The sequence below is a fragment of the Pelodiscus sinensis genome, chromosome 1 (assembly GCF_049634645.1).
Source record: "Pelodiscus sinensis isolate JC-2024 chromosome 1, ASM4963464v1, whole genome shotgun sequence".
Taxonomy (NCBI): Eukaryota; Metazoa; Chordata; order Testudines; family Trionychidae; genus Pelodiscus; species Pelodiscus sinensis.
Genome location: NC_134711.1, coordinates 178,985,772 through 179,009,436, shown reverse-complemented (window position 1 = coordinate 179,009,436; position 23,665 = coordinate 178,985,772). Strand labels below are relative to the sequence as shown.

Below are 23,665 nucleotides of genomic sequence, written 5' to 3'. Positions count from 1 at the left end.
ATGAGAAACAGGGCATGCTAGTCACTGAGTAGCAACATCCAGTTTCTGCTTCTCCTAGAATCCCAATTGCCTATTTTGGTGCTAAAGAAACTAGCTCCTACAACTTTCTCACAACTTCACTGAAAGAATTTAGCATGTTGATTCACCTATCCATAGTTTATAACTACCACGGACCATGAAGCAAATTAGTTTTAATATTAAAACTGTTCAAGGCCGCAGATAGTAAGATGAAAATGAATAATTATTAACTCAAAGCTGCTGTCTTTACACTGCCATACCCACAGTTGAAACTGGGAGAATGAAACTTAGACTAACTAAAAGTGCATGTTCCAGCTAAAAGCCTGCTTGCTTAAAAAAATCCCCTTCTAATTACTAGGGCTGTCACTTTAAAGTTGAGAGTAAAATGTTTGGAATTGAAGACATTAGGCAGCAAGTTTGTTGCAAAGCAAGCTGTCTAACTTAGAGTGCCATATTTTGGCGCACAAAGTAATATCTGCAGATCACTGAAAGCAAACCCACAATAGCATTTCAGACACTCTGGGTCATTTTTATTTATAAAACAACTTTAACAGAAAAATCAAGGCACTAATACTGTATCAGTTTGGCTGTAGTGCTTTCCTTCAGCAAAGCCACTTACCAATCATAAATATACTTCCTGTTTAAAAAAAAAAAAAAGCAACACACTTCAGCATTACATTTGATCTCCAGTGGTTTTCAACCTGAGGTCGGTCCACAAACTAGGTTTAAGATTTAGAAAAAAAATCTGCACCTCCATTTAATTTTTTTTTTTTTTTAGAGATTGACAAAAGGTTGAAAAGCAATGACCTCTACAGCATAACACTGTTGAAAAGTTCTCTATTATATATTCCTGATGGGATTCTGCACCAAAAATTGCAAAATTCTACATAATTTGTCAAAACAATCACACCAGTTTCAATTGTTTTGGTAAGTTAAAGTATAAAAGTCACTATTCAGCTGTTCTTAAGTTTCATGTGTAACTAATATCCTACATTCCAGTTATAATAGTAGATTTTCATTTAAATTACAGTACAAAACAGCAAAAATAAAAAATGACATTTTAAATCTCAGACTCACACATGAAAGTCAGTTTTGCTAATCATTGTCATGGACTGCCTAAATATTTTGGGAAGTGCTTGGTTCTGATTGTTCTTAATTGACTTCTTAGTAAAAGTCTGACTGAGACTGCTCCAGCATGATGTGCTGCCTGAACTGTCTAGAAAGAAGGTTATGGCCCCTGCAGATTTTCTCCCCCGTCTTTCTGCACTAGGAAGGGAAGAGGGAGAACAAAAAATGCAGGACATATGAATTGCGTATCCTCACAGAGATGCAGAATCACCCCAGGAGTAATAAGAGAGTGAGCCACATTTAAGATAAATGTATACCTGTCCTGTATCAGAGAAATTGTTCACTTGACTGCAAGGTCTCTAGAAAAATCATGGCATTAATAAAATTGAAAAATGGCAAAAAGTTAGCCATTATCTTTTAGATGTAGACACTACAAAGTATCAGATTACAGTGGCTAAAATTTTTTAACCCTAATCTGTAAAGATCATAAGCATGAATTTGCTTAGTAATGAATCCCCTTGCTGTGTACTGACAAACAGGATAAGAAACCTTCATTCAAATTATATTATCTATTTACTATTATCCTTAAATTAGAGAAATAATGGTATTAACAATATGAACACAGTTATACAGTACATGATTAGGTTTGTAGCATTAGATCCTAGGCCTTCCAATAGATGTTCTGCATGAGTATATACCATCTCAAAACAAATCCAAGTATTTGCAGAAGAGTTAGAAAAATCCCTTTGATACTGCGTATAACAAGTAGTCATTTTGTATCCCTCAGAGTCAGACATCTTCTAAATAACAAAGGACTTGGTGTGCCTGAAATCCTAAAAGAAGAGAAAGGTGATCAATTATTTTAATGCTTTCAGCCAAATGTGCTACATTACATCCATTGCATTTAAACATCAGTACAGGTTGTACCTACAAAAACCAGCATTCTTTGGTCCGTCAACATCCCCTGTCAGGCAGGACCAGAAATACTCCTGGACTAAGGTTAATTAAATATTGATTAATTTGACTAGTGATAGGCACTTCCAAATTCCTCCTTTGAAATGTACAAGAGGCCCCAGCAGGGGCTCTTGTGCATTTCAAAGCGGAAGCTCCCGCATGAGCCCAGAGTCAGCGGGACTTTCCGCTGGTCCCAGTCTGCACGCAGTGTGCCAGCTCTGGAATGCTGCACGGAGCCAGGGTCAGCTGGGGAGCATTTCCACAGAACCTGGGATCAGCTGGGGACTCCCCAGCTGACCGCAGGTTCCGCACGGCATTTCAAAGTGGCAGTGCCACTCAGAGCCCGGGATCAGCTGGGAACTCCCCAGCTGAGTCTAGATTCTGTAGAAACGCCACATGGAACCCAGGATCAGCTAAGAAGTCCCCAGCTGACCCTGGGCTCCACATGGTGCTGCCACTTTGAAGTACTCTTTCTCCCTACTGCTTTGCTGCCTTTATCTGACAGAGGCAGCAAGAGGGGCAAAGGGGAGGGGGGAAGGGAAGCAACTAGTCGACTCAACTATCTGATAAGCATTTCCTTATCAGATAGTCGACTAGTCCTTAACATCGGGAGCCTGGGAGCCTAAGGGAAGGAGGGACAACTGGGCTGGGACAACAGGGTTGGCAGCCAAGGTGGGGGCAGCACAGGACCCGGCCCGAGTCTTGCAGCAGCCTACAGCAGCACAGGGCCAGGCTAGAGTGCCCTGGCAGCACGGGTTGATGCTGGTCTGGATTTTCTTGGCACAACCCCACCCCTCCAGGAGTGTGGGGCCAGGCTACCATGGGAGTCTGAGGCCAGAGCCCTGCAACAGCCCGCTAGAGTGTGGGGCCAGAGCACCAAGGCTACCCCCCGATGCTGGATCCTTGTGGCAGGAGCTAGAACCTGTGCTGCCCAGGGAGCTGGCAGCATCTGGGCAAGTAGCCTAGCCAGGTTCGAGGGGGAGATGCAGGGGAGGCGGTGTGCTTGCTGGAGCAGTCTGCCATTGGCAGGTGATGGGGCTTGAGGCCGGTGATCTCTGGTCTGGCAAATTCTCTCATTTGGGACTGGTCAGGTCCCCAGGGTGCTGGACCAGGGAGGTCCATCCTGTAGAACTTAACTCATATCTCCAGGTTGTTAGAGAGGGAGCAAATGCCAAACAAACAGTAACAAAAAATGCTATGAAGTGTTAGTAATGACATCAAATCAACCCCTTCCCATTGCAACAGAATATTAGACCTGAAGTGTGAAGTCTGGCTTATCAGTGACCATACCATTCCAATTCCTTTTTAAGGATTGAAGCCCACAAAACCCATTTGTACATGATATGCCTACTACAGTTCAAAAGGTATCCAACTGGAAGAAATTAAATATCAAGGGGGAAAAACGTAAAACTCCTGTCAATATTTCTTTCCTTTTGAATACTCCAGTTATAGCTGCTGCTGTGCCATTATACTGTAGCTGACGAATGCACCCCAACTAGAATTTACCAATATTTCAGTGAAGATGGAGGCAAACCAAGAAATTTTCATCACCAAAACAGGAGGAAATTAAACAAAAATAAAACATAAAAACAAAAAGCCCCAGTGCTTAATTACCTTGGAGTTCAGACTTAGGGACAGAGGATAGTTTTTGTACAGCACTTATGGTGGCCAGGTATAACCAATACGGACTGCCATCTGCTAGGCCGGGGTGGGGAACCCGCAGCTCCAGCTTGCCTTGATCTGGCCTGTGACCGGTATTGGGAAGGGAGTGAGCATTGCAGACTGGATCAAAGCAAGCCACAGACTGTATTTGATTCACAAGCTCTGCCTGGCAGGGAAGAGGAAGCGGCTTTGCATACTGCTGTTCCCCACTACCCCCACTGAGGCATGGCAGTTCAGGGAAGCTTTGTCCCTTGCATGCACTTGCTGCTCCATGCCAATGGCAGCGACGGGGGCAATGCCTGCAAACACAAGGCAGTACAGAGTCATCTGCACCGCCACTCCCCCCCGCCTCCGCGCCTCCAGAAGCTGCACCAGGTAGGCACCCCAATCCACCCTCCTGTACCCTCTCCCTTCCTCCTGCTCAGAACAAATCCCCACCTTCCACCCCACTTTTGCATCCCTCCTCCCATCCAGACTCCACACCTCCACCCTGCTCCTGCGCTCTTCCAATTGACCTTCTTTGGTTAAGTGGGGGCGAGAAGAAAGAAAAGGCCCCAAGTGGTCCTTTCCCTTTACCTCCTTGCAGCAAGAGGGATAGAGTGTGCTCATAGATCTCAGACTTGCAATTTGGAAGTCAATTTTTTTCCCCCTAGATCGAAAACAAGGAATCGTTGGTCAAATGATGATTTTGTAATTTCTGACATTAGACTTGACCATGTGTTTCATTAAACCTGTAACTTTCCCTCACTTAAGGCAAGTGTTTTTTTAGAAGCAAAACCCTGAACAGTTCTTCAGCTGAAAAGAGTCAAGACTAATCTTGTTCCTTCAAAATATAGGAAACTTACTCATTTCAGGGCCAATGAATTGGACAGTCACAGGAAATGGGAGCTTAATTGGTTCATGATGAACAATTCCCACAAATACCCTAGCTGAGTGCTGGATATACTCACCTTTTCACTTGGGGTATATTTATAGTCAGAACTCTTCTTCCTGTTAGTGCAATAAAAAAGAAGGCAGATTAACAAGACACGAACTAGGATGAAACTAGGTTGATGTCTAAAGTGGGCAAATTTATATATAAATAAGAACTAAAAATACAAGCAGGAAAAAATGAAAGTTAAAGACCAGAAACAATACACAAAAGGAAGAATCTGTGGGGCTCACTGTTTTTCAAGAGGTAAAGCAATGTCTTGCTATATGCACGCTGAAAGGCATTTCCTATCTAACACCAGACGACTTCATGAGAATATCTTGACCACAAATGTAATCAAGAACATTTGCAGTAAATGTGTGAAAATACTGTGTAATAGAAATAGCTATTTCATAAAATTTCCCCCTCTCCAAAAGCACAGCAACATTTTACACTAGGGGCATGTCTACTGTCTTTTATGCATTGCAATATCTTGGGAGAGCTTCTAGAAAATAAAATACTTGCTTCCTGAGCCGCTGCCAAACTAGCATTCCCTTGCTTGTTTTAAGGATCCAAGATGTGAAGCATAACTGATTATAGCTCATTTAGTGATGATGTATAACATATTCATGACCATCATAAAACAAGTATCAGAAAATATTTTTAAGAAGTACTTGGTGATATCTTCTTTTAGTAAGTTATTTGCTTTTTCCTGCCATTGTCCTCATTTGAGAACATGAGTTGTTATTGTTGAGCTTAGCTTGACAAAATAAATGCCAGCCTCACTTTAAGGACTCAGTGGTCGTCTGATATGTGAATATGTATCTCAGCTTATTTTGTAAAATCAGCTTGTGTGTACTCTGTACAGTTGCTAATTTCACAGCACAAACTCGCTTCCATCTTTTAGGGCAAAACTGAGGTGCAAACTTTCATCCTGGCTGACAGCCAATTTTCAAAATGATTTGCAGACACAGATTTGTATAAAATTCTACTTAGCTGCTTTGCATTCACAACCAGGGAGTTGCTCAAGCAAGATTTATATCTGGCTGAAATAGGGGTTGATTGATAACGAAAGGAGAAGGGGGCACAAACCATTTGAAAATTTACCTCTGTTTAACATATATTGGTTTGTTCATTTATTACTAGTGTCTTGGGCTTAGTAGGCAGCTTAGTAAGCAGAGTGAGAAATTCCAGCCACCAAAATAGCACCCTAAAAATTAGGTTAAAGACACAAAACACCTGTATGTATCATGAGGATATGGAAAGCCCAGCACAAAAAAAAAAAAAAAAAAAAAAAAATCACATTTTTTGTATCATCAGAAGTATAAATGAAATTACCCAAAAGTAATATACTTACTGAGAAGGGCTTTCTTCTGGAAGAGTAAAAGAAAAAAAAAACATATTTAGCATACGGAAATTTCCCTGGCTAATACACATTCTTTGAAATGTTTTCTGTAGATTACATTTAGCTCTTGTCCTTCCTCATCCTTTTAATTTCTGACAGTAGCAGCTGACCTATGTTTCTCTCTGGAAGATGAACAAGTGATTCCCTTGGCAGCAGTCTGTCTAGACAAGCTAGCAGGAAACCCACCCACACTCTCTTTCCTCTGGCCTTATTAGTTTACTTCTGAAAGCATTCAGCTACCTATCTTGAAAATGGTGAAACTGCTCTCAAATCAATCTTCAGTTCCCCATGCTCCAAAAAAGCTGTCTCTCCTCTTTCAGACACATCATGAGACATTCCCCTGCATCACTGCCTGCTCACTGTATTAAACTCTATGGCCTATATTGTAAATAACCTGGGGAAGTTGTCCAACTGTTATGAAATGTAATAAAAGCATCAGTTATCCTAACATGTACTTTCATTATGGTCCAGCAGATGGAGTCAGCAAGTCCATTTCAACAAGGATGCAAGTTTAAGTACTGCTTAAAAATGATTCTGTTTAAATTGTTTCATTTTATGGGAATAGACAGATTTTAAAAACCAAATGACCAATAAAGTTCCTTTAATGTGCATATGCACAAACACATATTTGGGGTGGGTGTGTGTGTGTGTGTGTGTGTGCGCGCGCGCGCGCCCATGCTTGAGTGCATATTAATTTCTTATAACATATAGGTCAGTGGTTCTCAAATGTTTTGGCCAGTGGCCTACCCCACTCAACGTAGACCTTTATGCGGATCACCAGCCAACCACCCATGATGACAAAATGGATGCAGGATAGCAGTCCTGGGAGGGGAGAAGGGAGGGTGCAGGAGTGTGGTGGGGATGTGGGGTCTTGGCTGGAGGGGTGTTTGTGAGGGTAATGGGGGTGTGGGGTCTGGTCACAAGAGGGGTGCTTACCTGGCTCCGTGCCTCCCGCCTCTCCCAGGCACTCCCCGCTGTTCCCATTGGCTGTGATTCTGGCCAATGGGAGCAGCAGGGAAAGCCTCCAGACAAGCAGTTTCCTGTCCTGCCTTCCCCCGGAAGCTGGATCTGGCCTGCAAGTCTATCCCTGCCCCTGCCCCAGCTAGCACTCCATCCTCACGTTTTGGGGTTGGGGCAGGAGTGCCAGCACAGGTGCCCTGCTGTGGGGGGGGGGGGGTGGAAGGGAAGGGAAAGCGAGCCCCAAGTCCATCTTCAAGACAGTGACACTTTGAGAACCACTGATATAGGTGTAATTTTGTTGCTTTTTTAATGTTCTTTGGTGCCTTACTAAATAAATGGGAACACTTGTGTAGCAAGGCAGTACACATGAATAAATATGGCAGAATTCTGGCCAGAAATAAATTTATACCTAGTGTCTTTCAGGGATGGGAGTGTTTGACATTTCTCATAGCTACAATGGTCCTTATCAGTCCTGTTATAATACACTTTGGGGAAGAAGTTTGTAACTTCTTCCATCAGCTAGACTTTGTACCCAAGCAGTCATTTGTCCTGGGCTCTCCCTCCCGAGCTCAGAGTTAATTTTCTTCAAGTTACTTGTCAATGACGGGGTGAGCAAAAAATTCTCAGACTCAGATCATGAACATACGTGGAAAATATAATTGTCAACAAGAGAAAATGATTAATCTCAAAACTATCTTAAGTCTGCATTAGGGATGTTAAAATTTCGTTTAATCAGCTAATTGAGTAGTCGATGAAATTTCCATTGACTACTCGATTAGTTGATAAAAGGGGAGAACTACAGAGCCACAGTGGGGTTAGCTCCCCACCCCAGCTCTGCCTTTATATGGAGTAAGAGCTGGGCATCTCTTACCCCATTTAAAAAGCAGAGGCACAGCGTCTGGGACCGTGTGTAAGCTGGGAATCAGCTGATTGCTGGCTTGTGCTGGGTCCCCCGCTGTGCCTCTTCCTCCCCTGCCCTTCTCCTTTTAAGCTGACTCTCCCCAGCACTGGCTCCTGCTCTTCCCCTTGTTGCCTCTAATAGAGGCAGCAAGGGGTGGGGGGAAGTGACTAGTTGAGTAGTGACTAGGTTACCGGATAAGCATATGCTTATCAGGTAGTTGACTACTTGACTAATTGCTACCATCCCTACTTTGCATAAGAAAGAAGTCAGTGCAGCTTGCTTATGCCCTCTGCATTTGCCTCAATTCCCTTTCAGCAACGATTTGTGACTAGCTTGCCATTTCTGTCTCATTTTCTATTGCAAAAAGGAAAGTGAGTATGATCAAAATGAGTAGGAAGAACCAATAACTATGGGCCAAATCCTGCACTCAGGCTACGTCTACACTACAGAGTTTTTCTGGGATACCAGAGGTATCCCGGAAAAAACTCTGCCGCATCCAGGGAACACGTCCACTTTTTCGGATCAATCTCTGAAAAAGCAGGCACACTCTTTCGGAAGCTCTGTATTCCACATTTTATGAGGAATAAGGGCTCTTCCGAAAGAGAAAGTTTTTCCCCACATTTGGCCCCACAAATGTCAGAAAAGCCTCTTCTGAAAAAAGAATCGGAAAAAGGTATGCAAATTGCACTTTGCAATTTGCGTACCTTTTTCCGAAAAAGAACTGCAGTGTAGACATAGCCTCACTGAAGACAGACGCAATACTTCAATAGTGCAGACTCACCCTACACCAACAAGGAGTATACTCTACAGAGAGTAGAAATGTTTAGTCATAGTAAGTTTCCTATATCTATAAGGCAGGCAAGATTTAACTCAACTTACTTGAAAAGTAACCTTTTTTTTGTGCATAAAATACCCCAAGGCCACATAATGCCATTACCAGAGCCACAACTACTACAGCAGCTATGATTCCGCTTATATTAAGATCATCTATAATTGAAAACAAAATAAATCCAGTGTTAAAAAAACCAAAAAAATGAATATTGGCCATTTCAACAGTTTTCCACTGTAATTTCAGAGTGCAGAGGCAATGATAATTATAGAATGCAATATAAGTGCCTAACCCACAACTGTGATTAAAATTATGCATGTCAAAGGGAGACGGTATCCTGAACCCTATAAATGGAAACTGCAGTACTAGAAAATTTGTTTTAAGTTCGTTTGATTAAAATAGTAGCAATGTAACAGCTGATGAAAACGTTGACACAATGATATTTTGGCACCAAGAATTTTCATGCTGCTGAATCGTATGTAAAACTAGAGGGCTTCTGACATGAGAGGAAGTAAGGCTTTTTAAAAACTCAACCATGTATTCAAACCTGGGTGCCTAAAATTAGACTCCTTAATTCAGATTTGAATACTGAAATAGAAGGGGCCTGATTTTTCAGTGTTGCTGAGCTATCACCATTCCATTATAATCAATGAGTGCTGTAAGTGTGCAGCTTGAGGCTAGATCTACACTACGGAGCTGCTGAGCAAAAACAGCCGTTTTTCCGGAAAAACTCATGGAGCGTCCACACCTCAAGCACGTTTTTGCATAAGTAAAACAAAAGAACAGAGGGTTTTTTTCAGTGTAGGTATTCCTCCTCCTACGAGGAATAACTCTTTTTGTGCAAGAGTTCTTGCGCAAAAAGGTGTGTGTGGATGGGGAACAGGGTTTTTTTGCGCAAAAAGAGGCAAACAGAAAAAAGCACAGGTGCTCTGGTGGCCATTTTATAAATAGCAATCAGTTTCCTTTTGAGAGAGAGCCCATGCAGTCTGGATGCTCTCTTGTGCAAAAGCACATCGCTTTTTCGATGCGCTTTTGCAGCGTGGACACGCTCTTGAGCAAGAAGGTTTTGTGGAAGATCTCTTCCGCAGAAAATTTCTTGTGCAAGACGCCTGGAGTGTGGATATAGCCTGAGGAGTGAGGGGAAAGACAAATCAGGCCATTTCTACTTAGATGCCCAAATATATATTTGATTGTCTAATTACAAGCACACAGATTTGAAAATGTTGGCCCCCAAAATATCATTATATATGTCAAGAGATACCAATTTCTCACATGAATTAATGTTTCCCCAGTAGAGAAATTCTGCCTTGATAGTATGTCATTATTCAAATACAATATCAATGCATTAGAAGTCTTTCTACTGATTTCAGCAGGCTTTGAATCAGGTCACAAGAGAGTGATATAGAGCACTTTTTAAAAGGTCACTGCCACAGCATTTTGTAGACTCCAACCATTAGAAGAATTTTCCCCTTCACTTCTGACGTAAACCTTTTAGAAGCTTGATATATTTCCTTACTAACTTCCCTCGATCATTTGTGCATGCAGTGTTGTGGGATTTTGCAAAGCTACTCAAGAGTCAGCTGAATTTACATTTTTTTCTTTAAAAGAAAAAAGCATGGATGGACTTTGCTTACACAACAAATTCTATTTCTAACAAGTTACACGGATGTTGCAAACAGGTAAGGAGTGGAGAGCAAAACAAATGTTAGGCTATCAACCTTAACAGTGTCCCTTTAATAACCAAATATAAATGTCACATTTATTACTGTTTTTCCAGATAAAATGAAGATCAGAAATAGTTTTCTGACTTGCTGCATTAAAGTCTCATATGAAAATGTCCCAAGGAAAACAAGACTTATACATGATGCTTTAGAGACACCAAAAACATTCTAAAATATTAATATCTTAATTAAGTGTATACTATTATTCTGTAGCATTTAATGCATAATAATCTTCTGAAAGTTCCGCACTTTAATCATTCCAAAGCACTCTGAGCTAGCTGACCTTTTGTAAGATACAGTATGTCTACTGCTTCTTTTTAGAAGAGGAGTGAGTGATTTAAGCAGTCATATGTCTACATAAAGCATCATGCATTTGATTCAAGCTTTCTGGAGGAGGAAGAAGACAGCATAATTTGTACCCAGTCTTAGTTTCTCATATGTGCCATGTAATAAAGTCATTTCATCTATAGGTTTTCTGGCTTATTTGCTTTTGACACTTACCAACTTGCATTTGCTTTGCAGAACATTTTTGAGGAAGTCCAATTCCATTGGAGGCTTCACAGTAATACTCTCCAGTGTCTTTCTTTGAAACTGTGTTAAATAGCTGTTACATTTAAAAAAGTCATCAATAAAGCTGAGTGAAATTCAGAACCTCCATGCTATGGAAATTGACATTTTTCGTTTTTTGTCAAATGTAGGGATGGAAAGTTGATTTTTTAAATAAAACAAATTAAAAAAAATTGATTCAGAAACATTTTGTTTCAACATGTTTTTAATCAAAAACTTTCCTGAAATTTAATTATTTAATTTCGTTTCACTGAATTTGACCCAAGATGAAATATTTTATTTTGATTTGCTTGATGAAAATTGCTTTTTTTCAGCAAATTCAAAATTTCCCTATTGAAATTTTCAATTTTGTGGAAACTCCATTTCTGTTGGAAACTCATTCAAAGGGAAAATTCTCATCCAGCTCTAGTTATCAAATTACTATCACAATGTGATTTACAGTTAGGAGGTAGGGAAAAGAAGATTGCTACACTGCTACCATTTAGACCAGTGTTTCTCAACCAGTGGTACGAGTACCCTTAGGGGTACTCAAAAGATGTCTGGCGGGTACGTCAACACAACTGAAATTTGGAGAAAACTGAATTTTTGTTTTAAGTTTTACAGCGCTTTATTATTTTTTTACTTTTTACACCCAAACATTTCATCACCCACCTGGCTACGATTAAGTTGTTTAAACAAATGTGCTGCAATAGTAGGAAAAAAAAGTGTGCGTGTCTGAAAACTGTAGCTACTGGGGGGTACTTTTTTTTTAAAGGGGTACTTTATAAAAAAAGGTTGAGAAACACTGATTTAGACCATTCAGTTTTTTAAACTATGATTTTTTTTTAAATAAAATGAAGTATGTTGAAACAGATGACTATTTCACATTAACAACAAGGAATGGAGAAGTAAGTACTTTACAAACCTCATCCAACTCAGTGGATGTTTTTTCATTGACTTCAATGGGCTGTGAAATTAGGCTCACTCCCTGAGTGCCACAACTATGCATCAAGGCCAAGATTTTTAGATGTGATTAGTGATTTTGAATACTCAGTTTGACATATTTAGGATTTTCAGAATATGCTGATCACTCATCTTCTGAAAAAAATCAGACTCCTCTAAGGTATTTGACTTTGATCATCCATAAAAGTGAGTAACTCCGATTTTCTAGTCACTTTAGAAGGTCTTGAAATAAAATTTATTATTAAAAATTGAAAAGTATCCAAGGAAGCCTCTTCAAAAAGACGTGCATAGTTCTGAAAGAGTTACCCAGGCTGATTTGGGGCTTGTCTCTTGCTCCCAGTCTTTACTGGTGCAGGATTGGGCCTTCCTAAGTACAGCTGGAAAGTTACTTTTACATTTCCTAAACATCTGCTTCTCCTGTGTTGCTCTCTGTGCCTGGGAATAACTCTCCATAGAAGTTAAAGATGCCCAGTTTATTCTCTTTTAAATCCTTCCTTAAAAACCTTAACTGCACTGTGATGCCTGATCTGGCATTGGCTATGCATGTGGCAAGCTATAACTTATGTTTATTTGAAAAATTGCTAAATTATTACAATCTCATTCTTTCAATACACTCCAACCCCTTTGGGTACTTCATCCACCTGATGTATCCTGTATTAAGAGCTCTCTGGGCAGGACTTTGTTTCTCATCTGCACAATGGCTAGCACAATGAGGCTCTGATTCTTGGCCATAATGGAACATGAATAATAATATTCAGTCTTCTTTCAGACACAAAACTCAAAAAGAAAGTTGGACCAGATGATCTTACCAGTGTTCCAGTCTTTTTATTCATGGTGTAAGAAATGTTTCCTTTTTTAGTACTGCCAGTTCCAGTGTTTTCCACCAAAGGAACACCGTTCCTATACCATCTGTATTCAGAAGCAGGAGACCCTTCATTTTCTTTACATCTCATTTCTACGACCGTTCCACTCATTGCTGAGCTGGGCACTTCGCATGATGGCGCTGCTGAGGCCACTGAGCAATGAAAACGTATTGGTTATTTTGCAGTTTAGGTGTTTTAAATTAACGTTCACATTTCTACTCACTATCAGCTTAGGCATCAAAGACAATCCAAATAACCCTATGATGTGTTAATTAACAGGGTAGACTGGAGGGCATGGACAAGAATGATCACTAGGGAGCGACCAGTGGATCACACTGAATGAGAACATAGCAAAACCTCTGGGTTGCTAGTAGGAATGTAAAATTCCATGTAATCAATTAACTGGTTAACCAATTAAGCAGGATAGGAGTGGGGGGAGGGGGCTGCAACTCATCTGAAGCAGCCCCCAACCTGTGGGGCTGCTGCTGCCCCCCACCAACACACCTTCACGGGACTGCTGCCGGCCCTGTCAGCACTTCCTCCTCTGTACGGGGCTGCTGCTGACCCTCTTAGATCTGGCAGCCCGACATGAGACTGTCACTGACTCCCCTGGCCTTGCACAAGGCTCCTGGCTCCTGCCACAGCCTGTGGCATGGTGTGCCAGGCGAGCTGGAACAGCCCTCCACCTATGGTGGGCAGGGGGCTGGTTCCTTGGTGCTGGTTAACTGTTACCCAGTAAGAGTGATACTTTCCGGATAACAGGTTACCCATTCACATCTCTAGTTGCCAGGACCCTGGTAAGGTAAGAAGCATGCTCCTAACCCCTTCCACTTGCTGTTCCTTCTCATTTGCTCTGCTCCCTCTCACTACCATCCAACTGAGGTCAGCTTCTCAGTGCTCCCACCCCCATCCTGCCAGCACAAAACTTAGTTCCACAGACTCAAGGGGATGTGGAATTAGGAAACATTTTCCATGGATTTAAAAAAAAAGTTGAAAAATTTTATTCTTGTTTCCTCTCCCCATTTTTTGAGTTTTTCTACCTCAAACCTCTTTCCCCCCTGATCTGGGGGCTAGTGAAAGAAAGAATTTTCTCTGGTTTCAACAAAGTTTCAAACGTCCAATTTTCACATAAAAGAATGCTTGTAGTTTGAGAAGTAATTTTTGGTGGAAAAGCTTTTTCCTTCAAATTTTTTGAACAGTGCCAATCACAGTATGATATTTCAGCCATTTGCTGAGTCACTGCCAAAGGCCAAGAATCACTGAACTATGTTGGGAAATACAGGCAGAGGTAACTAGAACATTTTTGCATAGTAGGGGTGCGGAGTGTCACTGAACCACTTTCTGTGCCACTAAGGGTACATCTAGACTTCCGCGTTTTGTCGACAGAAGTTTTGTCGACAGTATCTGTCGACAAAACTTCTGTCGACAAAGAGCGTCCAGACACATTGAGTTCTGTTGACAAAGCAAGCTGCTTTGTCGACAGAACCCTGTAGTCTAGACCCAACCCTACAGGCAATAACACCTTCTGTCGACAGAACTCTGGTCGACAGAAGGTGTTATGCCTCATAAAATGAGGTGTACCAGCGTCGACAAAACTGCTGAGTTCTGTCGACGTTATGTCGACAGAACTCAGCGGTAGTGTAGACGCTGGTATAGTTTTGTCGACAAAAGTCCACTTTTGTCGACAAAACTCAGTAGTCTAGACACACCCTAAGTGTGCAGATAATTAATGAGCCGTGCTTATTAGACAATCTTTCTATTAAGTTATCGTTCTTGTCTGTCTGTTATGGGATTTTCAATTTGCCCCTACTGTGCACATGCCCCGCCAGCTCCTGCAGGCATGTGCAGGTGTGCTCTCCTGTCTGGCTCTCGCTGTGGCTGACGCAGCAGGCTGTCTTGTGTGGCTTCCAGCCACCCCCGGCAGGCCACCAACGCCGCAGGCTGTCCCCACCAGCTCTGGCTCCCTCCAAGCTGCCCCCAACACATTTGGCAGGCCGCCCCTGCCAGCTTCTGCAGGTGGCCCGCCTGATTCCGGAGTGCGCCACACAGCTTCAGGCCCCCAAGATGGCAGGCTGCCCCTGCCAGATCCGGCTCCCGCCCCCTCAGAAGGTGGCCCGCCTGTCTCCGGGCCATGTGGCTTGCAGCCTTCCCCCCCCCCCAGCAGCAGCCTAAGACCACGGGAGGAGAGCAACTCCAGAGTTAGGAGGAGGGTGAGCTGGGCGGGCAGCAGCCCCAGAGGTGGGGAGAAAGAAGCATCCCTATAGTGTGTGTGTGGGGGGGGGGGGGGAGCAGCAATTCTGGGCGAAGGCGAACTGGGGGGGGCCGCAGAGCTGGGGGGAGGGCAGCATCCCCAGTGTTTGGGGGGGGGGGGAAGGAGGAGGGAGCAGTAATTCCACAATGTGTGTGGAGGGGAAAGACCCCAAAAATAAATAAAAATAACTTTTAAAAAAGGACAATCTTCCTAAAAGTGCTCCAAAAGAGTAAAAAAAAAAAAAATAATTTTCAGCTAGCAATTTAAGAGAAAGATTGGATGGCTAACTGTTAGCAACTACCTTGAATCACACTTAGCCATCCAATCTTTCTCCTAAATTGGTAGATGAAAACAAATTATTTACACTCTTTTGGTGCTCTTTTAGAGATATTATCTTTAAAAACGTTTTTTATATATATTTTTTGTTTTCATTTTTTACACAGCAAAAAACTTCTGCTGGAAAGTTGCTGTGGTTCTCTCTTTTTACCACAAGAGCGCAGTAGGGCACTAGAACAAAGCAGCAGCTCCAAGCCAGGGAAAAGAAAGATTGCAGCCTGCCTTTTTCATAGTGCCTGTCAGGCCTGGTCAGGAGACAGGGCATATGGGGAAATGACAGCATGGGGCTGTTGGTGAGTCAAACAGGAGATCATAATGCGGAGGACTGACTGGGACAGGAGCTGAATGGGAATGGAGGTGCAGGGCCATATGCTTGACTGAGGGAGGGTGAAGAGACATGTGGACGGGGGTGCAAGGACACATGGGAAGAAGGGCAGATGTGCCTGACTGATGGGAGAGGCTTCTAGTCAGTCAGGATTTGCATGGGAGAATCTCCCTAAGAGTCCTTCCCCTGAAAAACATCTGTTCCATACTTTTCCTGTCCACATCCCAAACCCCTCAAAGTTCACACCCAGCAATTAGTTCTCCTTCTCTCAGCTCCTCCATTACCTCTATATCCCCCAAGTCTGCACTGCTTCTGTGGGGTGCAGGAAATAGAGTTTTGTATTGTAGTTTAAATAAATTATTACTCGATGTTCTGTATCAATATGCCTAGTAATAAATCTATTTAAAAAAAAATTTCCTGAATCTTTTTTGTTGTCTAGAGTTACAGACCTACTTTCTAATCAGTATTTTGAAATAAGTGACCAAAAATAACTGAAACTGGTGTGATTATATTATGTTATATTAACAAATAAAACATGCGGATTTTGAAAATATTCTGTACATAATTAATTCTTGGTGCAGAACTCCCCCAGAAGTAGTATATAACAGAAACCATGAAGCCAGTTTTAGCACTTATGAATATAGGGCTTATAAGAAACTCTAACCAGTCTTCACACTGGCATTTGCTATAAAAGATCCAGTGATGCCTCTACCAATGTGCCTTAGTCCAGATAACATTTCTGCCAGTCCAGATATGGGTGTCTCTGGGAGAGAGGCTGGTATTTCTATGTATAATTTTGTAAAGTGGACAAGAAAAAGACCCCTGAGTTTTATTTGGAACCAAATCAGAATTCGAAGCTAGCCCTAGCCTCTTCACAGTTATGTGTTTTGGATTTATTTCTATCGACAGAATGATTATCGATGCCATTTAAGCTTTCATAGCTGCTCTGGTGTTGGGAAATGCTGTGGGAACAAAGAGTTAGGTACCCCTCTTTCACTGAAAGTCAATGAGATCTCAGAGCCCAACTCCCTTAGGGCTATTTGAAAATCTCAACCTTACTATCAGAAAAGATTCTGTGCGGGTAGATTAGTTCTTTATTATTAATTCTTTGGTAGAGCTGGTCAAAAGAACGTAAATGTAAAATGAAAAATATCCACACTGAATTTCAACTACCACCCTGCCTGTAGAACTGACTTCAACAAAAACCTAGAATCAAAGTTAGGTTTCTACCCAGCACCGTGAGAGTAATAGTAGTCTCCGCCAGATGTTGCCCTCGTTCAGTCGGCACACTAACTTCACAACGGTATCTCGCAGAATCTTTTCTGGTAACATTTCTAATTCGTATGCTTGAATCTATCATTTCTGCTCGGCCTTTGAGATCACCTTTAAAAGAGAACATGACAGTTAGAAAGGTATTCTTTGCAGATGAAACCTGTTATAAAAGTATCACTGTGCATGACTGACACATCTTGAAACTGAACAATGCTTTTTCTTCTATTCTGATCATCTTTGAGTCTAATTTTCTACTAAAGGACAACAATCATGAGAATTTTTCTCCAAACGCAGTATCACTTCCATTCTACAAAGAAGTTAAAGGGATAATTTAAGCCCAAACCCTACACTGTTTGTTCACAAAACAAAGGCATCATTTATGAAACAGCCAGTTTCCAACAGCCTAGAGAGTTAGAATCCCAAGACCCATTTTGAATTTGGAAGCATATATGTTTCCCCCATATTCTTGAATGCCTTGGTGAAATCAGTATTGTCTAAGAAACTTAAAAGTGAAATTTATTATAGATAGGGAATGTCAGCCAAAAGCTCTATATTTAAGCTTTCAAAAAAAAAAAAACAGACTTGATTGTAAGTCCCATTATCACATACCTTTCATCTTGTGGGCTGAAAGAGACCAAGCTGCATTTTAGCGGTTTCATTTTAACTCATCAGTCTACAACTTTACAGCTTCTTACCTACTAACTCATCTTTGTAGTACACAAATGAGACAACATTTGTGAGTTTCTTCCATTCTACTCTTGGAACAATATCCTTTCCAGCTGAATATTTACAGCTAAGCATAGCCTCTAGGAGAAACAAAACATATGAAGAGTATTTCAGCTCTGTGCTTGGTATGATTACCAGTATTGATCATAATATTTTTCCTAATAAATGGTTTCAGTCAAATTCCACTCTTAAAATTGAGTTCATTGTATATACTCAATAAATAAACAAGTATAATAGAGAATAAATTCAGAGAGATTTCCATTGATTGCAACGAGCTTTAAATCAGACCGTAAGTCGTCTAAGACAGATCCTCAGCTGGGATAAAATGAAGTAGTTCTACTGACTTTAGAAATATAAATGGCCAGAGCTCAGTTAAACATTCTGGGTTTTTAATCTAGCTTTGGTATGTAATTAATTTGACATAATTGCTCTGGATCTAAGCTCTGTAGTTTAAAAATTAAATGCTCTTTTTCTATTAAAATATTTGCTAATATTCAAGAAGGTGACTTTTACACTTTCAATTATTTTGGATTTGCTTATTATTTTAAGAAAATACCAACATATTTGAGAACATAGAAAAATAATTCAATTGCTGCCTGAAGAATTAGAGCAGTATGTTATTCTAACTTTATCTCCCAAACCTGCATATCTATTGATTTAAACAGTGTATGTTTCACTCCTTAAAAATCCATCTATTAAAGAAATATTTTAAGATCTACTAGAAAAAAATGGTTACTTACTTTCATAAATGTTGTTCTTCAAGATGTGTTGCTCATGTCCCTTCCACTTACGTGCGTGTGCCACGTGCACGGATTGTCAACGTTTTTTCCTTAGCAGTACCCATCGGGCCAGCTGGGGAGGCCTCTGAAGTGATGCCACTATATCGGTGCATATATATCCCCACTGGCCCTCCACCCCTCAGTTCCTTCTTGCCGGAACACTCCAACGCAGGGGAGGCGGGTGGGATGGGGAATGGACATGAGCAACACATCACAAAGTACAACAGTTACGAAAGTAAGTAACTGGTTTTTTTTCCTTCGAGTGCTTGCTCACGTTCATTCCACTTAGGTAACTCCAAAGCTAGCGCCCCAGGAGGTGGGGGTCAAAGTCTACCTAGAGATGGACTGCAACACAGCCCTATCTACTGCAGCGTCCTTCCTGGCATGCTGTGTAATGGCATAATGATCTGCTAATGTTCTGTCCCAGAGCTATGGGGCTTAGGGTTGGACCTCAAGGCTCTGGGCCAGTCTCTAGAGGAGCTCTTTATGGTGCTGGGAGAATATGGCTGGCACTGATGAAGAGGCCAATCCTAGGGCCTCATCAGGGGAGAACGATGAATACTCCCGAATGGTCGAGTCCTCCGTCTTGTGCGGCTGTTCCAACACCTGAGAAGGGGCAGACTGCCCTGACAGCCCATGGTCCCCGCCTTCCTCCAACTGGGGAGTTGTACCACCAAAACCTGTGGTGCCAGGGCTCTGGGCAATGGAGTGGCTGAAGGTGGGGCCCACATCCCCAAATGGGAGGATCCCGCCATTGACGGAGCACTCCCTAGGGCCTGGTGGTACACCCATGGGGTCCAAAATGGCCACTGGCCTAGATGCTGACACTGCAGAGGCCAGGTGTGCGAATGTCCCGAGTCACTGTCATGGTGCTTGCGGTGCCGGGAGTGAGAGTAGCTCCGAGATCAGGTTCATCGCCAGGAATTTGAGCAATACCGGGAATGGGAGTGAGAGATTGATGCCCTAAATGGTACTGACTTTCCATCGGAATCTGACGCAGAGTTGGACTCTGACCAAGATGGGGCAGAGGCCGGGCCCAGGGAATGGTGCCTCTCCGCGTGCTGAACCAGAGATGCTGGCTTGCTCCAGTGCCACACTGCCAGAGGAGGCATGAAGTGCTCCGTGCCATTGACTGGATTGCCGGGATGAGCATGCTTGACACTGAGCTCTCTCTGGACTCCTGGAGAGTGAAGTCATCGGTCTGAAGGACCTCTCGATGTCGGTGTAGATATGCGCACCAGGGAACACAGCACTGCACAGCGCTGGTGCCGAGGATGGTGCGGGCCTACCTGGGTCAGGTGCTGTTGATGAGGCATAGGTCCGAGGCCGATCCCCGGTGCTCTGGAGGAGGTGAGGGCAAATCAGCAGTCAGTTCAATCAGTTCCTGCGCCACCTCAAACGTGTCCAGAATGGAAGGCCATTTAACTGGAGCTGGCTCCTCTGCAGCTCTTGGTCAAGCTCAATTGACCACACTCTGGCCCAGGAGCAGAAGACCTCACGGCCAGTGCAGGTGCAATAAGGTGCCCTGACTGGGGGCGAACCACAGGTGCATGCCAGGGTGGAGACCTTCCCCTCTCCATTCTCCTCTTCTTGCACCTGACAGGTGATTGCCTGACAGGTGATTGCGAATGGTGCCGCGCAACAGGGGCCTCGACACCGATGAGGCCCCCGAGAACCCAGGAGTCTCCCGCACTGAAGACAGTGTGCTGCGTGATTCCAGCGCCGAGTCTGATGACGGTGCCGGGTGATGTGCCGACTCCATTAGGAGTATCTTCAGGGGCAAATTTCACTTGTGCTGAGTCCGGGGCTTGAAACTGCGGCAGATTCTGCAGTTAGCTGGGACGTGGGCCTCACCCAAGCACTTCAAGCACGAATCATGTAGGTGCCCACAGGGCATAGGCTTGGAACAGGGCTTGAAGCTGTGAGGCCCTGGCATGCCCCATAGGCCGGGAGGGAAGGGGACTCAACAGGCAAGCCCCAACCCAAACAACTTATCTAACTCTATCTAACAGGTACGTAACAGGGGAAGCAACTTGGAAAGAACAAAGGGATTAACTCAGTGCTAACTACTCTAAAGGCTTTTGAATACCGCTGAGAACACGCTTGCAGGCAAGCAAGAAGGGAGCTCCAATGACCATCACGGCAGTAAAAAGGAACTGAGGGGGTGGAGGACCAGCAGGGGGTATATATGCACCGATATAACGGTGCCACTCCAGGTTACCGCCTGACAGGTACCGCTAAGGAAAAACTCTCCAACAATCTATGCACGCGGCATGCACTCACCTAAGTGGAATGCACATGGGCAAGCATTCGAAGGAGAACTATTATATCCAGATTATTTATCTACTGAAGGGATTCTGTGCACTTGTCACTATCACTTCCTTGTCAGTTCATTTCGTTTCCAGAGCTAGTATCAGTCTTTCAGTCATATCTTTCTAAACTCTCTGCTCATTGTAATTGTATTAATATGGAAAAATCTTGACTACCTTCAATCTCTCTGTAGTGTATAACCTCCAGTAAATTGCCTCTATCTTTTTTTTTTTTTTTCAGTGAGGGTGGAACAAATGGCTTAGAAGGTTAATAACGCAAGATAGTCTTTCACCTTTAGGCTGAGCCCTTCATATACAGATCACATTAATAGGGATCAAAGACTGTTATACTTTTGATTGGGTGTATGCAGTTTCCAGTGGACATGTCCACATTTCAAAAGCAAACACAATAGCCTGCTATAGTTTGCACTCTTATTCCCAATCTTAGCCAGGATAGTTGAGGACTGAATAAATTATGGAGACAAAGTTACTTATTCACCCCTACATTTTGTCTTTCCAGACCAGAATTGAAGGCTTCAGAGTTCCAAAGCTATCAGTCTGGCATTTTTCATGAGCAATAAGATCATACACAAAATGAAAGAAGACATTAAAATAAAAACACAATGACAGGAGGACATCCTGTTCCAAAGACAAATACACAATGTTTTACAAATGTGTGTGCGTGCTCTGAACTAAGTGGAGGAAGTCTAACGTTCCTGACTGCAGGTGGGGAATGGGATAGGCGGTGGCCTTCCTCTACTTAAGATTTATTGAAGTTTCCCTTCCCTTTTATTTTGTTGCCTTACAATGAAAAAACATTAGTCAATTCCAGTCTATGGTCTGGGACTTTCACTCCTGGCCCTTGCAATTGCTGCTTGAGCCTACTTTTATTTGGGTCTATCTAAAGTGAAGAGAGCTTAGTTTCAGTGTTCCATGCTCATAATTAAACTAAAGTTTGGGGGTGAGACTTGCCCTCTCTCTCTTTCATTTTGGAGCCCAGAGAGTAAAGGAGAAGATGAAGAGGCCAATGTTGAAGTCATTCTCTCATGAGCAAGAAAACAGAGGAAGCCCAGTGCTTCACTCACATGATACAAGCACTTCCTCCTCCTCTCCTGCTAGGTTGGGTTATATGGAGGGGAGAAAGTATGGTGTAGGCCTCTTCAACCTTAGTTCCCTATTTTCAATGCATTCATCAATGGGATAGAGAGACACCATAACATGGGGAGATGGCAGTAGAAGAGGGGAGACTAAGGACTAGAGAGAGGGAGTGAAAAGGGATAGACAGAACTGAAGAGACAATCAGAAGTGGAGAAGCAGGAGAATTCTATTTACGGTATCTTGAGGGAGAGGCTGAACTAAGAACACAGAATTTTAGGCTGTGTCTAGACTACGCCTCTGTCAACAGAGAGATGTAGATTAGGCACATCGAAATTGCTAACGAGGCAGGGATTTAAATATCTCACGCTTCATTAGCATAAACATGGCTACCACTATTTTTCGAAATGGAGCTTTTTCGAAAAACGGCAGTCTAGATGCGGATCTTTTGAAAAATAAAGCCTTTTTGAGGAATACGAGGTTTACAGGATCTTTCGAAAAAGGGTTTATTTTTTGAAAGATCCATATCTAGACTGCCTTTATTCACTTAAAATTAGTGGATACTTTTGACCTGACTCTCTCTGCCCCAGTTCCCAATCTGTAAATTGTGGATAATCACAACCCTTCATTTCACCAAGGTGTTGAGAGAATAAAATAGCGAGTGTCTGCAGCACTCAGATACTATAGCTTTAAGTGCCCTTGAAGAGACCACAAAGAAATTAATTATTGTGTCTTCAGAGCAAGGGTTGAACAATGAATAGTCAATAAGGCCTACAGGCACATATTCAACAAGGAGCAAGCTGCTCATTAATTGAGCACTCTTCAACCCATGCATAAAAGCTGGCAGGCATTCTAGGAAAAATAGTATGAAACCATATAATTAACAATTATATCATAATACATACACACAATGGGTCTGAATTAAGATAGCACACAACCTAAATTCTGGCATTTCCTAAATTTTAAGTGCATGACTTTGGAACCTTAATTATGTCCTTTAAACAGTTTCTCATTATTTGTATATATTTTATAAATATCTAGCTGTATAAATGCAGTGATGCCCATGCACATACTGTACCCTGAAACTCCTTTGCTGTAACATGCTGATTGTCTGTTTTGATAGAGATGCCATATGCTTTATGATCTGCAAGAGAGAAAAAACAAAAGTGAAGTGATTATTCCCCTTTATTCGGCACTGGTGAGGTCACATCTGGAGTATTATGTCCAATTCTGGGCCCCCCATTACAGAAAGGATGTGGACGCATTGGAAAAAGTCCAGTGTAGGTAATCAAAACGATTAGGGGGCTGGAGCACATGACTTACAAGGAGAAGTTGAGGGATTTGGGCTTATTTAGTCTACAGAAGAGAAGAGTGAGAGGGGATTTGACGTCAACTATCTGAAGGAAGGTTCCAAAGAGGACGGAGAGAGGCTGTTCTCAGTAGTGACATATGACAGAACAAGGAGCAATGGTCTCAAGTTGCAGTGGGGGAAGCCGTTGGTTGGATATTAGGAAAAACTATTTCACTAACAGGGTGGTGAAGCACTGGAATGGGTCATCTAGGGAGGTGATGGATCCCTAGAGGTCCTTAACTACTGGCTTGACAAAGCCCTGGCTGCGATGATTTAGTTAGGGTTGGTCCTGCTTTGAGAAGGGGGTTGGACTCAATGACGTCTTGAGGTGTCTTCTGACCTTATGAGTCTATGAAAAAAAATTAAGTCAGATAACAGACGTTTGCACTGCACACTTGCTTGAGCCAATTTTAGAGGACAA

The 23,665-nt window shown here is 42.5% G+C and overlaps 1 protein-coding gene across 4 annotated transcripts in view; it reads right to left on the bottom strand.

Annotated features, from left to right (window-relative positions):
• Positions 1 to 526: 526 nt before the first annotated feature.
• Positions 527 to 23,665, bottom strand: part of JAM2 (junctional adhesion molecule 2) — a 69,215-nt gene continuing 46,076 nt past the window's right edge. For 3 of the 4 annotated variants that reach the window (XM_075910110.1, XM_075910091.1, XM_075910116.1), the window contains exons 2-10: positions 22,972 to 23,037; positions 17,680 to 17,790; positions 16,943 to 17,095; positions 12,747 to 12,952; positions 10,930 to 11,032; positions 8,758 to 8,865; positions 5,970 to 5,985; positions 4,653 to 4,692; positions 527 to 1,919 (exon numbers count right to left, since the gene is read on the bottom strand). In XM_075910110.1, coding sequence (XP_075766225.1) covers positions 1,887 to 1,919; positions 4,653 to 4,692; positions 5,970 to 5,985; positions 8,758 to 8,865; positions 10,930 to 11,032; positions 12,747 to 12,952; positions 16,943 to 17,095; positions 17,680 to 17,785 — 765 coding nt within the window. In that variant the 5' untranslated portion in view covers positions 17,786 to 17,790; positions 22,972 to 23,037 and the 3' untranslated portion in view covers positions 527 to 1,886. The remainder of the gene's footprint in view (positions 1,920 to 4,652; positions 4,693 to 5,969; positions 5,986 to 8,757; positions 8,866 to 10,929; positions 11,033 to 12,746; positions 12,953 to 16,942; positions 17,096 to 17,679; positions 17,791 to 22,971; positions 23,038 to 23,665) is intronic. The other variant, XM_075910101.1, reaches the window with a different exon arrangement.